At 53.9% G+C, this 12,014-nt stretch overlaps 1 protein-coding gene across 6 annotated transcripts in view; it reads left to right on the top strand.

Annotated features, from left to right (window-relative positions):
* BAHD1 (bromo adjacent homology domain containing 1) overlaps positions 1-11,182 on the top strand; it is a 39,961-nt gene extending 28,779 nt beyond the window's left edge. For 4 of the 6 annotated variants that reach the window (XM_039843893.1, XM_039843890.1, XM_039843892.1 and 1 more), the window contains exons 2-7: positions 2,332-3,771; positions 5,537-5,919; positions 6,928-7,087; positions 7,474-7,550; positions 8,351-8,451; positions 8,923-9,738. In XM_039843893.1, coding sequence (XP_039699827.1) covers positions 2,346-3,771; positions 5,537-5,919; positions 6,928-7,087; positions 7,474-7,550; positions 8,351-8,451; positions 8,923-9,112 — 2,337 coding nt within the window. In that variant the 5' untranslated portion in view covers positions 2,332-2,345 and the 3' untranslated portion in view covers positions 9,113-9,738. Of the gene's footprint in view, positions 1-2,331; positions 3,772-5,536; positions 5,920-6,927; positions 7,088-7,473; positions 7,551-8,350; positions 8,452-8,922 lie in introns of all 6 variants that reach the window. The other 2 variants (XM_039843889.1, XM_039843894.1) reach the window with 2 other exon arrangements.
* Positions 11,183-12,014: the final 832 nt, after the last annotated feature.

The following is a 12,014-nucleotide window of genomic DNA, read 5'->3' as shown; positions in this document are numbered from 1 at the left end:
TTCCTGCTTGAGACCTTCTGCATGTTTTGAGGGAAGGACTGAGTAGGGGGCAAGTGTTCCAGAATCCCAGGACCATCCATCCATGAAGCTAGTCCACTAGAAAACTGTGTGCAGGGGAGCAGGCCAGTCAACCCAAGCTAAGAGCTCTTTTGCGCTTTTACTTACTGGGCCGGAAACCTCTTTTCCCTGTCCACCCCCTCCTTGTTCTGTTCCTGTGTCCTTAAAGGCCACAAGCCCAGGTGATCTCAGCCTTGGCCTCCAGCCATTCCTACGCCTGACTCCTGATAGCTTGGGGCCTGTCGAGGGGCTTTGACCTCTGCTCAGATGTGTGATCTGTTCACTCTTCTCCATCTTCAGGCCCTTTGGGGAAGGTCTGGGCCTAGGCTTTCCTAGGAAGTACAGATAGGATTCTTGTCGCTGCTCCTCCACTTCCAGCACAGGGGTGCCCTGCATTTGAGAAAAGGGCCTGTGGGTTGTAAGCAACTGGGATGCTTTTGAGAGTGAAAGGATGCATTGCTCATTAGTATGCTGAGCAAGCAGGGATGGGTGGTCACCTTGATTAGAAGCTGGAATCTTAGGGAACCTAGCAGATGCCTGGGATTTTTTAGGAGTTCTCTCTGTGCTTTAGGAATGAATGGATTTACCTTCTGTGACTCTGTGTCTTGCCTGGGGCCTGGTCTCTGGGTAGTGGCAGGTCCCTGCATGGGGCCAGAGGCCAGAGCAACGCCTGGCACGCTGCCTCCCTTTTCCAGTTTTCCACGTCCCCTCTCAGGAGTGAGGGACACCCACACTGCCCTCATCCTGGTTTTCCGAGCATTCTGTCTCAACTATTGCAGCACGTCTCAGGAAAGAAGGTAGCCAGTGACCCCAGCCACTGGCCCAAGGCCACAGGACCTAGCTGGGAAGGGCTCTGGAATCCCTGGGAGCCCTCAGGCCTGGGATTTTCAGGGTTAAACCTGGCCCAGCAGGACTGCTCTCGGCTCCTTGGGTAAAGTGAGTGTGAATAACAATAGCAGTGGGGAAATTAAGCTGGAAAGCCTGGGCCTGCTTGGGGGTGGGGGGTGGTCCACAGGGTACCAGCCACCTCTGGTACCTTATTTGGCAGCACCTTGCTTTGGGTGGTAGAGTAGGTAGAGTGAAGAGCTCAGTAGTCTCTGGCCACCAATCTACCCCACCCCCAGTTCATCACTGCCTTGGCTATATCAGCTTCTAGCGTACAGCCAGCTCTGGCCTCTCTCATTCAGGATGGGGAAGAGGTAAAGGGCAGGCACCCCAGGTGTATGTTGGTGGTTTGTGTGTGGCAGGGGTGGGATGCAAAGTAGGGGATGATGCCTGGTTATGATTATTTTCTGTCAGGGGCTCTGGGTTTCCTAGCACCGCTGCCATTCTGGCTCCTGCCTGGAATTATTGCCTACTAAGAGGGAGACCTGAGGAATAGAGCAGGACTAACAAGGCAGCCCCTGGTTAGGCCCGAGTTCTTCTCTCTCATATTTCCTTTTCCCAACTCTTTGTGGCTGGTGGGACGTTAAAGATGTACCTCATGTAGAGTATGGCCCCTGGGTTTCCTATCCAGAAATGCTAGCCCCAGCTTTACCTACATCCCTTCCCCAGGCACTGGCACTATTTAGGCTGCCCTCTTCTGGAATCCCATGAATAAAGCTGGGTCTGGCTCCTAGCCCTGGCTGAGACCTCCTTTGACCACGGGCTCCTCAAAGCCAGGCCTTCACCCTTCTGGGTCTTTTCTAGCAAGTCCCAGGTATAACTGTCCTGCTGTACATGCTGGGCAGGTCGTCATCACAGGCTGGACTTTGCCTCCTCTGCAGCCCAACAGGCAGGTTCCTCATCTCACCTCCATACTGTCCTCCTTTCATCCTGTGGCCAATCTCAGAAGCCGCAAGATGAGGGAGGAGGGTTGGTAATATTTTTGAAGGAATAAATAGGCTCCCACCACCCAAGCCCCCGTTCTGGCTGGGTGTCTTCAGAGCCTCCTCCCGGCCTGTGATGAGTATGTAGTGGGAGAAGAACAGCAAGAGAGAACCAAGAGTTTTACCCCCAGCTTCTTCTGTCTTCTGACCTTGGGGTCTGCATTGCTCTTTAGGCTCTCTAAAGCTTTAGTTCAAGGGGCCCTAGGCTAAAAGAAGAGCAAGGCAGTTAGTCCTTACACAGCTGCCAGTACCCTGACCCCATTGGACCTTTGCACTCCCAAGAAAATCCAGGCTGGAGATGGGATGAAGATAGGCCAGAGATACTACAGGTAGGGCTGGATGGGCTGCAGTCGGGGAGAAAGCAGGCAGAGTGAGCTTCTCTCATTACCTGCCTTCTGTCTTACAGATTGGCTATAATCCATGACACACACTCGGAGGAAGTCCCTTCCCTTGTTGAGTTCTGGCCCCACTGGCCGCCAGGAGCCCCTGCAGATGGAAGGCAACAGCATGGAGCAGGAGGCGGAAGGTATGGAGCCAGGAATGCCTGAGAGCCCAGGGCACCTCACAGGGCGCCGCAAGAACTACCCTCTGCGTAAGCGCCCCTTGGTTCCTGAGAAGCCCAAGGCCTGCAAAGTGCTGCTGACCCGCCTGGAGAATGTGGCCGGACCACGGAGTGCAGATGAAGCTGATGAGCTGCCCCCTGACCTGCCCAAGTCCCCTAGCCCAGCCCCTTCCAGTGAAGACACTGGCCTCACCCAGCCCCGCAAGCGACGCCTGGCCTCCCTAAACGCCGAGGCCCTTAATAACTTGCTGCTGGAGCGGGAGGACACGAGCAGCCTGGTGGGCAGCCGACGTAGCCGAGGGGGAGACCCCCACCGCAGCCGGGACCGTGACCGGGCCACTGGGGGCTGGTCTTCCTCCAAGAAACGGCCCCGGCTGAGGGACCTCGGCGGAGGAAGTCGGGACCTGTCCCCAGAGCCAGCACCAGATGAAGGTAGCCGTCGAGATGGTGACCTAGCTCCCAAGAGACTGGCCAGCCTGAATGCAGCTGCTTTCCTAAAGCTGAGCCAGGAGCGGGAGCTACCCCTGCGGCCACCTCGTGCCCACCCAGAAGTAGATGGGCGCTCCACTGAGCCACCAACACTGAAGGCCCCAAGGCCAAAGTGGGCCAAGGTCAATGGCAAGAACTATCCCAAGGTTCGGCAGGGACCCAACTCCGGGGAGGCTGTAGGTCCACTAGGCTGGCAAGGGTGCCCCGAGGAGCCATGGCTATCCGCCACCCCTCGTGGGCCATCCAGCCAGCCACCTTACCGGCAGCCTCTGAGCCAGGCTCTGGAGAGCCCCTTGGGTCTACGCCCCCATCTGCCTCTGCTGATGGGTGGGCAAGCAGCCCTGAAGCCGGAGCCTGGGCGCCCAGGAGAGGAGTCACCTGCCCCCAAGCAGGAACTGCATCAACCCTCTTTTCCCACACCCCAGCTGTCCCTCCTGCCGATGCCTGGCAACCCTGCCGACTACAGCGGCCTGTGTGGTCGGCCTGAGCTCACTGCACTAGGCAGCGTCTACCTATACTGCCAAGATGGGCTGCAGTGTGGGGGCTATTCTCCCTGCCCCATGCTCCCTGAGGGTAAGCTGTCCCCAGTGGCGGCACCTACCGAAGGGCTCCTCTTGGCCCCGAGACCAGTGCCCACAGGCACCCCTTTCCAGCACCCTCCTTGGAGCTCTCGCTACTGCTCCAGTGGGGAAGCTGGAGTGAATGGCTACAGCATCTGTGAAATGTTACCCCCTTCTCTTACCCACATCGGCACTACCTGTGGCGGCTGTTCCTACAAAATGCCTTTTGCAGCAGGTAAGCCTTCCTGGGGGTGGGATGTACCAGGGAGTCTCTGAGACATGGTGTTCTAAGAGGTTGGGTCGTGGAACAAGGTGAGGCTCCTTGGGGTTTAGGTACTGCAGAGAAGGTAGGGGGCTTTGAGAGGGGAGGACTCCCCTCATTTTGTACCCCAGGCCTAGGAGCACTCCCAGGAAGTGGGCCCATGTTTAGCTCTTAACAGCCCTCTTCTGTTCCTGCTGTCTGTGGAGTTTTCTTGGCCTGGCAGGCAGGTAGGTAGGTAGGTAGCATTGTGGTAGTAGAAGGGGTAGGGAAGGCTGTTTGTTTCTCTCCATTGGGATGCCGTGCCCAGTCTTAGACTGTTGAGTAGTAAGTTAGATATTGAAATTAGGGTTTTTGCCAAGATCTTCCCATGTCCCTTCTGCCCTCCTCAAGGAAAGCTAGAATTCCTTACTTTCAGGAGCCCAGACCATCTGCATACTGGCAAAAGGTAAGCATTCATGGGAAAGAGTGGGGGGGTTACCAGATCCAGTAGCTGGTGCCACCTGTAGTAGGACGGCTTCTTCCTAGCCATACAGGCTTTGAAAGAGAAGTAGTGCCCAGAGTTAGCATCACTTTGCTAGGGGTGGATGGGTGGGTACACTCTGAGAACAGACAGAGTTCCCTGGCACAGACGGTGCTCTCAGGGCCTGTGGCTTTGGTGTCCGCCTTCCTGGCAAGACCTAGACACCTGAGAGGCTTGTGCTGTACTCTCAAATTGGCAGGAGTGTCCTCACATGCCTCTTTGGGCTCCCTTCTAGGCTTCCTGGTAGAAATGAGGTGACCAGAGCCATCCTGGTCGGCAAATCTGCCTTGCTTGTGGTGAAATGAGGGGCCAGGCCTTCCCAGGGCTCTCCCCTCCCCCACAGTCCTCCTTATAGGGGTCTATAAAACAACTTTATAGACCAGTTGACTGGCCAGACTGGTTTTCAGATTCTGGCGTGAGTTGGAGCTCTAGGAAATGAGAACAGGCTTCTTCCTGGGCTTTTCCTCCTCTTTTGTATCACTCTCCAAATCTAGACACACAACCCGTGAGATCCAAGACTCTTACCCACTTGCCCCTGGTGTTTACACCAGTAAACACCATGTGCTAGGCACTGTTCTAAAGCACTTCACATATGGGAGCCCACATGGCATGTAATTGAACATAGACTGTAGAACCAAACTGCTTGGAGCGAAATGTTCTCCACTTCCCTAGCCACGTGACTGTGGGACAAGCCAGTAACTACTACATGTCTCATTTTTCTTAATTGTAAAACGGGAATAGGGTTGTTATAAGGTTGAGATGAGTTAATGCACCAATTTAAAAAAAAAAAAAACAACTCAGGACAGACTACATGATAGTTGCAACTACTATTTCCATTGCAAAGCGCCGAAAGGTAAAGTAACTTGGCCTGATGTTACATAGCGAATCAGTGTCAGGTCTGGGAATCATATCCTCGGCTGTCTGATTCCAGCTCCCCTGCTCCTAAGCACTATGGAAGCCTTGGAGAAGGTTAAATCAAAGCTAGAGAAGCTGTTCCCATTACCCACCCCCTTCTTTCAAGCTAGAAAGAGAAATGGAGATGTCTGTGAGCCAGTCTCCAAGGTCAAGAAACACCCTTGGCTAGTCACTCTGATGGTCCACCTTAAAGGCCCCCAATCTGACCCACCTGCCACTTAGAATTAGGAGCAGACTCTGAAGAGCTTGGGGGAGGTTACTGTTTGTCCTTATCTGCCCTGACTCCCTCTCTCCTTTTTCCAGAAGGCTGCAGGTCCCTGGGCCAGCTGGAATTTCCTCTCCCGGAAGCTGGCCACCCAGCCTCACCTGCCCACCCCCTCCTGGGGTGCCCTGTGCCCAGCGTGCCACCTGCAGCAGAGCCTGTCCCTCATCTTCAGACACCCACCTCGGAGCCCCAGACAGTAGCCCGTGCATGCCCTCAGAGCGCCAAGCCTCCTAGTGGCTCCAAGTCAGGTCTGCGTACAGGTTCCAGCTGTAGGCACACTGTGAGGAGCAAGGCTGCCCGCAGGCCAAGTCACCCCAAGCAACCACGTGTCCAGCGCCCACGCCCTCGCCGCCGTCGACGCCGCCGCACTAATGGTTGGGTTCCTGTTGGAGCTGCTTGTGAAAAGGCTGTCTATGTCTTGGTGAGTGTCAGCTCTTAGCTGATGGGTAGAATGGGTGTGGCATTGAGGACATAGGACCTGTAGTGAGATATGCGGATCCCAGGAACCCCAGCTCTAGCTATAGTGCGAAGTGACAAGGGGCTCCAGTTCATTTGTGCTCCAGGAACCAAGTATGCTGGCCCAGCCTGCTCCCCCAGCCCCTACTGATCCTATACTGTCCACCTTGGGGAGGTCAGGGCACGCATACAGTCACAGCTGGTGGCTACCATCTCTGTCACTGACACTCAGAGGGGCTCTCTGAAGTGTCTTCATCTCTCATTCCTTCTCATGCTGTTCCTTCTGTCCTGGATTATAAAATGGACTTTTGTGGAGGCTTTTTGGATAAATTTGTATAGGGGAAATTGAGATTAGGCAGAGAAAATCAGTGATACAGAACCATCTGGGATGATGAAAAGAATGTCAGCTAAAATTTATTGAGCACTTCTTAGGTGTCAGAAGCAAGCTAAGCACTTTGCATGCATTATCTGCTTTCATCCTCACCGCTACCCTATGAGGTATGTACCCTGTGTTCCTGTAATTATCCTCAATTCACAGATGAGGAAACTGAGGCTTAGATTAAGTAATTTGCCCAAGGCTATGCCACTTGGCAGTGGTGATTTAAGGGTCAAACCTAGACTGTCCCATTAGGAAGCCTGAGGACCTCCCCAGTGTTGAGAGTTCGGAGTGAGAGAGCCAGCTGTTGGGGTATGGTGGTCAAGAATGCAGCCCAAGAAGCTTTGGGCCACTTTCCCACCCTTGTTCCCATTTCTTATCCTTTCTCCAACCATGAGGACCCCCATCCCATCATGCCCCTGAAAGCCAGGCTTAGGGAGAAGGGGCCAACATGTAAATTCCTTCTGCAGTTTCCCATTCGTAGTGGTTTTTATTGCCCTGAGGAAAATAGAGAGAGGGTGTCATTTGTTCCCTCCCTCCATCTTCATTTTGAGTGGGGCCTTACAAGCCTGTTTGTATCATTGGTTTGTTGCTCAGGATGAACCGGAACCAGCCATCCGAAAGAGCTACCAGGCAGTAGAGCGGCATGGAGAGACCATCCGAGTTCGGGATACCGTCCTCCTCAAGTCAGGCCCACGAAAGACATCCACACCTTATGTGGCCAAGATCTCTGCTCTCTGGGAGAACCCCGAATCAGGTACCCCCTGTCTGAAGTCTGACCTAGCACTGTTCTTGGCACAGTCTGTCTTCTACTTAGCCAGGGTCTATCTTTTGCGGAGGGCAGCAGGCGGCCTTGTAACTGGATTGCATCAGCTCATTAACCTTTCCAGTCACAAGGACCTGGACACCTGTCCCCCTTCCTCACCTGTCAGTGCTTTTCCCCTCTTCTTCCTCCATGCTTAATAGCATTCCAGGCCACAGAATGCCAGGCTTGGCCTGAGACAGAGGACTCGGGTGGTTGGAACCTGCAGGATTGGCCCAGCATTAGAGATGGATGAGCCTCCAGGGCAGGTGGCCAACTTGCCTGCCTAAGTAACTCTGGGGTTGCCAGCTCAAGTCATGATTGCTTCTCTTGACCCCCAGGAGAGCTGATGATGAGTCTTCTGTGGTATTACAGACCAGAGCACTTACAGGGAGGCCGCAGTCCCAGCATGCACGAGGTGAGCTGCCTGGCAAATGGGTAGGGGAATGCAGGGGTGGCAGAGGGGTGAGGTCGTGGCATAAGAAGGTGGTTTGGGAAGGGCAGCTATGGGCAGTCAAGTCCCTAGACTTGTTACCTGTGATGTCAGAGAGCCTGGAGAAGGGCCTGGAGAAGAGGTTTCAGCCTCTTTTCCCAACCGTGCCCTGGTTCATGTTTCAAAGGAAATAGTACTCAGTCTTGAAAGGGGGGCAAAAAAGGAGCCTTTGAGGGCAGGGGCTGCCAGAATGGGAGCAAGTAGATGTATCCTCCTGGTGACAGGAAAGGGGAGGTGAAGCTGCACACCTAGTCCCCTTTGATAATGTCTGCAGCACGAGAGGGAGATGGAAAAGGACTCCTAATACCTCTTAGTACTCTACCCAGTGGTGTGCTAAGAGTAGTAATGCCCCCAGGGTGTGGTCCCTTCTCCCCAGTCCGGACTCCCTTTTACTCTGGTCTCCCTCACTGGGACTTTCCAGTAGACTTTGATCAACTCTTCTCTCCTCCCCTGGGCTGGCTGGGCAGGCAGGGGTGGGGGTCAGGAAACTAATGACCGGCTGGAGGAGGCACCTGGCTTCTCCAGAGTAGCATGGAACCTGGGAGGAATGCCTTGGGGTGACAGGTGGCAAGCAGTTAGACTCACATTTCTGGGAAGCTCTCTGGCTTTCTAAGCACTAGTTGGAGTTAGGTCAGGAGTCTCAGGGGGGTTAATATCCACCTTGTTCCTGGAGTTAGATGTTTCCAACCTTGGTAACTGATCTCCTCCTGCTCCATGCCTTTGAGCCTTTGCAGAATGAAGTCTTTGCATCAAGACATCAGGACCAGAACAGTGTGGCCTGCATTGAGGAAAAATGCTACGTGCTGACCTTTGCTGAATACTGCAGGTGGGTGGTGCCCTGTGCCTCTGGCTAGCCTCTCCCCTCAGATCCCCCAGGGCTGTTTGTGGGCTGCCTATGACCCTCAAAGGGATCTTACTGAGCCTTACCTCCCAGAACTTTCTTCCTTACAGCCTGCTTTTACTATTTGATTTTTTTTTAGAAGAAAATAAATTGTTGCCTGTCTGAGGTAGAATGGTTGGGCAGAGTCGGGGTTATTGTACTGCTCTTGGAGAAAATCAAGAATTGGCAGGTGGTCAAGAGGGAGGCTCTAGCAGGTGTGGTTCCCCAGTGACAGAGAAGGTAAACTGGCAGTTGGCAGAGAGGGTGTAACCCCTAGGACAGGGATGGAGGCAACACAAGCCGTTGCAGGGATAGGAGGAGACGAGACATTCTCACTCTCTGGACCTGTCCAGAGAAGGAATTGGAATTCCTGCAAAGGTGGTTTTGATAAAGACAGTGGACGGTATGTCGTCGCAGATTCTGTGCCATGGCCAAGCGCCGAGGTGAGGGCCTCCCCAGCCGAAAGACAGCACTGGTGCCCCCCTCTGCGGACTACTCCACCCCACCACACCGCACAGTGCCGGAAGATACGGACCCTGAGCTGGTGTTTCTTTGCCGCCACGTCTATGACTTCCGCCACGGCCGCATCCTCAAGAACCCCCAGTAGCTGCCTCCTGCCCACACTGGGGCTGCCCATGGGCAAGTTGGGGCTCAGGGCAGGGGGCACTGCTTGAAGCACAGCACTTGGTTAAGGGGCCACAGGGGCCTGAGGTTGCTGGCCTGTGGTTCTCTTGGGGGGAGGGCAGGGGTCCCTATGAGTTTGGGCCCCAGGGGAGGGAAGGGGAGGCCAGGATATAAGAAAAGCATCATAGCCCTCAGCTTGGCCCAGGGTACCTCTCTGTGGTCCGTGGGTGGAGACTCCTGAAGAAGCAGTCTTCCCTGATGCTGAGCCAAGCCAGAGGGGCATGGGGCCCGGGGGGGTGGGGGGAGGTCTTTCAGGAACCAGGCCCAACAGACCTTTCTTTAGCCTCCCCTGGGCTCTTCAAGAGGGAATGGGAGCCAGCTTTACCTCACCCACTGTGACCCACTGCTTCCCTATCAGCCTAGGACCAGGCTCTTTCAGATTCTAGTATAGCTCTGAGCCCATTCCTTTAAGGCATAGAGAGCCAGAGTCTGGTTTCCAGAGCATCGACTTCCTATTCCTGGATTTGGGGCCTTTCCCTGGTTTTCCTCCTTGGCCCCTGCAGTAGCCCTTGGTGCTGGGACAAGTTACCTGGCCCTCATTGTCATGGGTGTGGCCCACTTGTGGGAGTCAGCTTCCTGTTCACCTCCTGGTGAGGGGCCACCCAGCAGGTCTGGCTTCCCAGAAGTTAACTGATCAACATGCTGTTTATCATGTCTGGGAGGGCAGAAGGGAGCTGGGAGGGGGTGGGGGGGCAGGGGGCAAGAAAAATTGCTACCTGATTTATTGAAGACTTTCTCTTGCCTTATACTTGGAGGTTCTAGGAAACCTCTTGCAGAACTTCACACAGGACTCTTCAAGCCACACCCACCTGAAATCAAACCAAAGGAGTGCTGTGGCTCCCCTTGCCCTGCCACCCCTGACCCTTTAGTCTTTTGTAGATTGCACTAATTTACATCCCAGCGAGAATCAACACTGTATCAGTTCACAGACCTGCTGAGCTGCAGCCACTCTAGGAACTAAAGACTGAATTTCCAGTTTGTTCCTGTTGCCCAGGGGCCCTGTCTTCACCTCATGCTGCTCCCCCAGAGTAAATTAGGAGGCTCAGCTCCTTGTCGTCCTGGCCAGGACTAGGCCCTGGCCCTGGGGTTCTCTGCAAGGGGGCTAGAACAGCCTGGTTCTTTCCTATTTGTACCAAAGAGGAGCATGGTAGGGAGGAGAGGAGCCCCATGTGGCTTGGGCCTGGTGCTGGGAACCTGCTCTTGAGCACTTCCACAGGGCACATACCCTTGGGGAGCAGGAGCCAAGGAGGGTAGCACTGGGTCGTCTTCCCCCAGAGAGGGGCAGACACCCAGCAGGCTAAGCAGATGGCACCGGATGAGGACAGTCAGGCAGGGTCTGCAGAAGAAGGTGGAAGTGAATGCTGAGTACTTCCAGCAAGCCTGTCGCTGTGTTGTCCTTGAGAAAACGGGCCACTCCTACATGGTCATTGGGATGAGGGGGGCCTGGAGGCTTCAGAGGTAAATTTACATGGGAAGCCCAAACCCGAAGAGAAGGGACTCAGGTTCCCTTGTATGGAATAAGCTGTTTGGAGGAAGGTATCAGTCTGGGGCTGGGGGGTGTGCAGTAGGAGAGGTTGGTAGAGTGGCTGTGGGGACTTTGGAGAGCCAGCCGTGGAGCCTGTTCATTCCCAGGGTGCTGGGCCCTTGCTGCCAAGGAGCCTAGCCTCACCCAGCAGGAGAGAGATCAAGGCCCCTCCTCCCAGGGTCTGCTGCCCAGAACTTAAATGCTTTTGAAATCTCTTAGATGTTGAAATATTTTTTCGAACCTGAAAATGCAGCTGGTAGAATTTCAATGGAAGCATAATTCATGTAAAATATATTTTAGTTGATATTTTGTAAAATGCACTTTTTGTGTGTGTCGACCCCGGTTTCTCAGATCTGTATTTCAGTGTTTACAAGGGAGGGAGGACCTTTCCTCACCTCCCTTTTGACAGAGATTAGAAGTACTTCTTTAAGAAAAAATAAATTTGAGAAATTGTATTGATTTAGAAAAGGATTATTTCCTGTGTGTCCTGTCATCTTTTTATATGTGAGTACAGAAGGGCTCACTTTATCTTGGGGCGGTTGCTCTTAATACCTAGAGTGCAGGGGCTCACTAGTGCCACTATGTGAAGAGGGCAGGAAAGTAGGGGGAAAGCAGAGGAGAGGAGACAGGGAATGGGAACTTGCAGTTGACTAATTAGCATCGTGGTAGCCGGAACCACCTGCCTGGGCTGTGTGAAATCCTTGGGTTTCTGGCCTTCACCTGGCCAGTGACCTGAGAACTGGTCCCCACTTAGGTGCACAGTGAAGATATCACCTCATCACCTTGGGTCATGTCCTTGGGAAGCTGGCCAGCAGAAACTGGCCTAGGGTCTCTGTCTGTATCTAGCAATGGGCACTCCTTGCTGAGGGAATGAAGGCTACATCATAGAGCCAAGCGTTTGTGACTGCCTGGATCCCTCTTCACCACAGCCCCAGCACCTCAGTGTTGACCATGCTCAAGGTGGGGTGGCTGTGAGGCCATGGGAGTTCCTAGGAGGCAGAGTATAGCTGCCCAACCCTCTTGGATTTTGGTAAGGACGTGGGCAGATGCATTTTCATAGAAGTTAGGGGGGCATGGACAGCACCATGGATCTAATAGCACCACTATCAGTGTGCTGTTCACAGGAGTCCCCTGAGATGGGTGGTATCCTATCATTTCACAGACAGGAAACTGGTGAAGACAAGTACCTTGCCCAAGGACTCCCCCAGAGGTAACTATTCCTGTACTCATGCTGCCTCACTATGACTGCTAACAGAAAAACATGCAGAGAAATAAGTACGTGCCAAATTAAATCAGTTTT

Source organism: Pteropus medius, unplaced genomic scaffold (genome assembly GCF_902729225.1).
Source record: "Pteropus medius unplaced genomic scaffold, Ma_sr-lr_union100, whole genome shotgun sequence".
Classification (NCBI taxonomy): domain Eukaryota; kingdom Metazoa; phylum Chordata; class Mammalia; order Chiroptera; family Pteropodidae; genus Pteropus; species Pteropus medius.
Note: the sequence above shows the minus strand (reverse complement) of the source record. Positions and strands in the feature narration are given on the sequence as shown.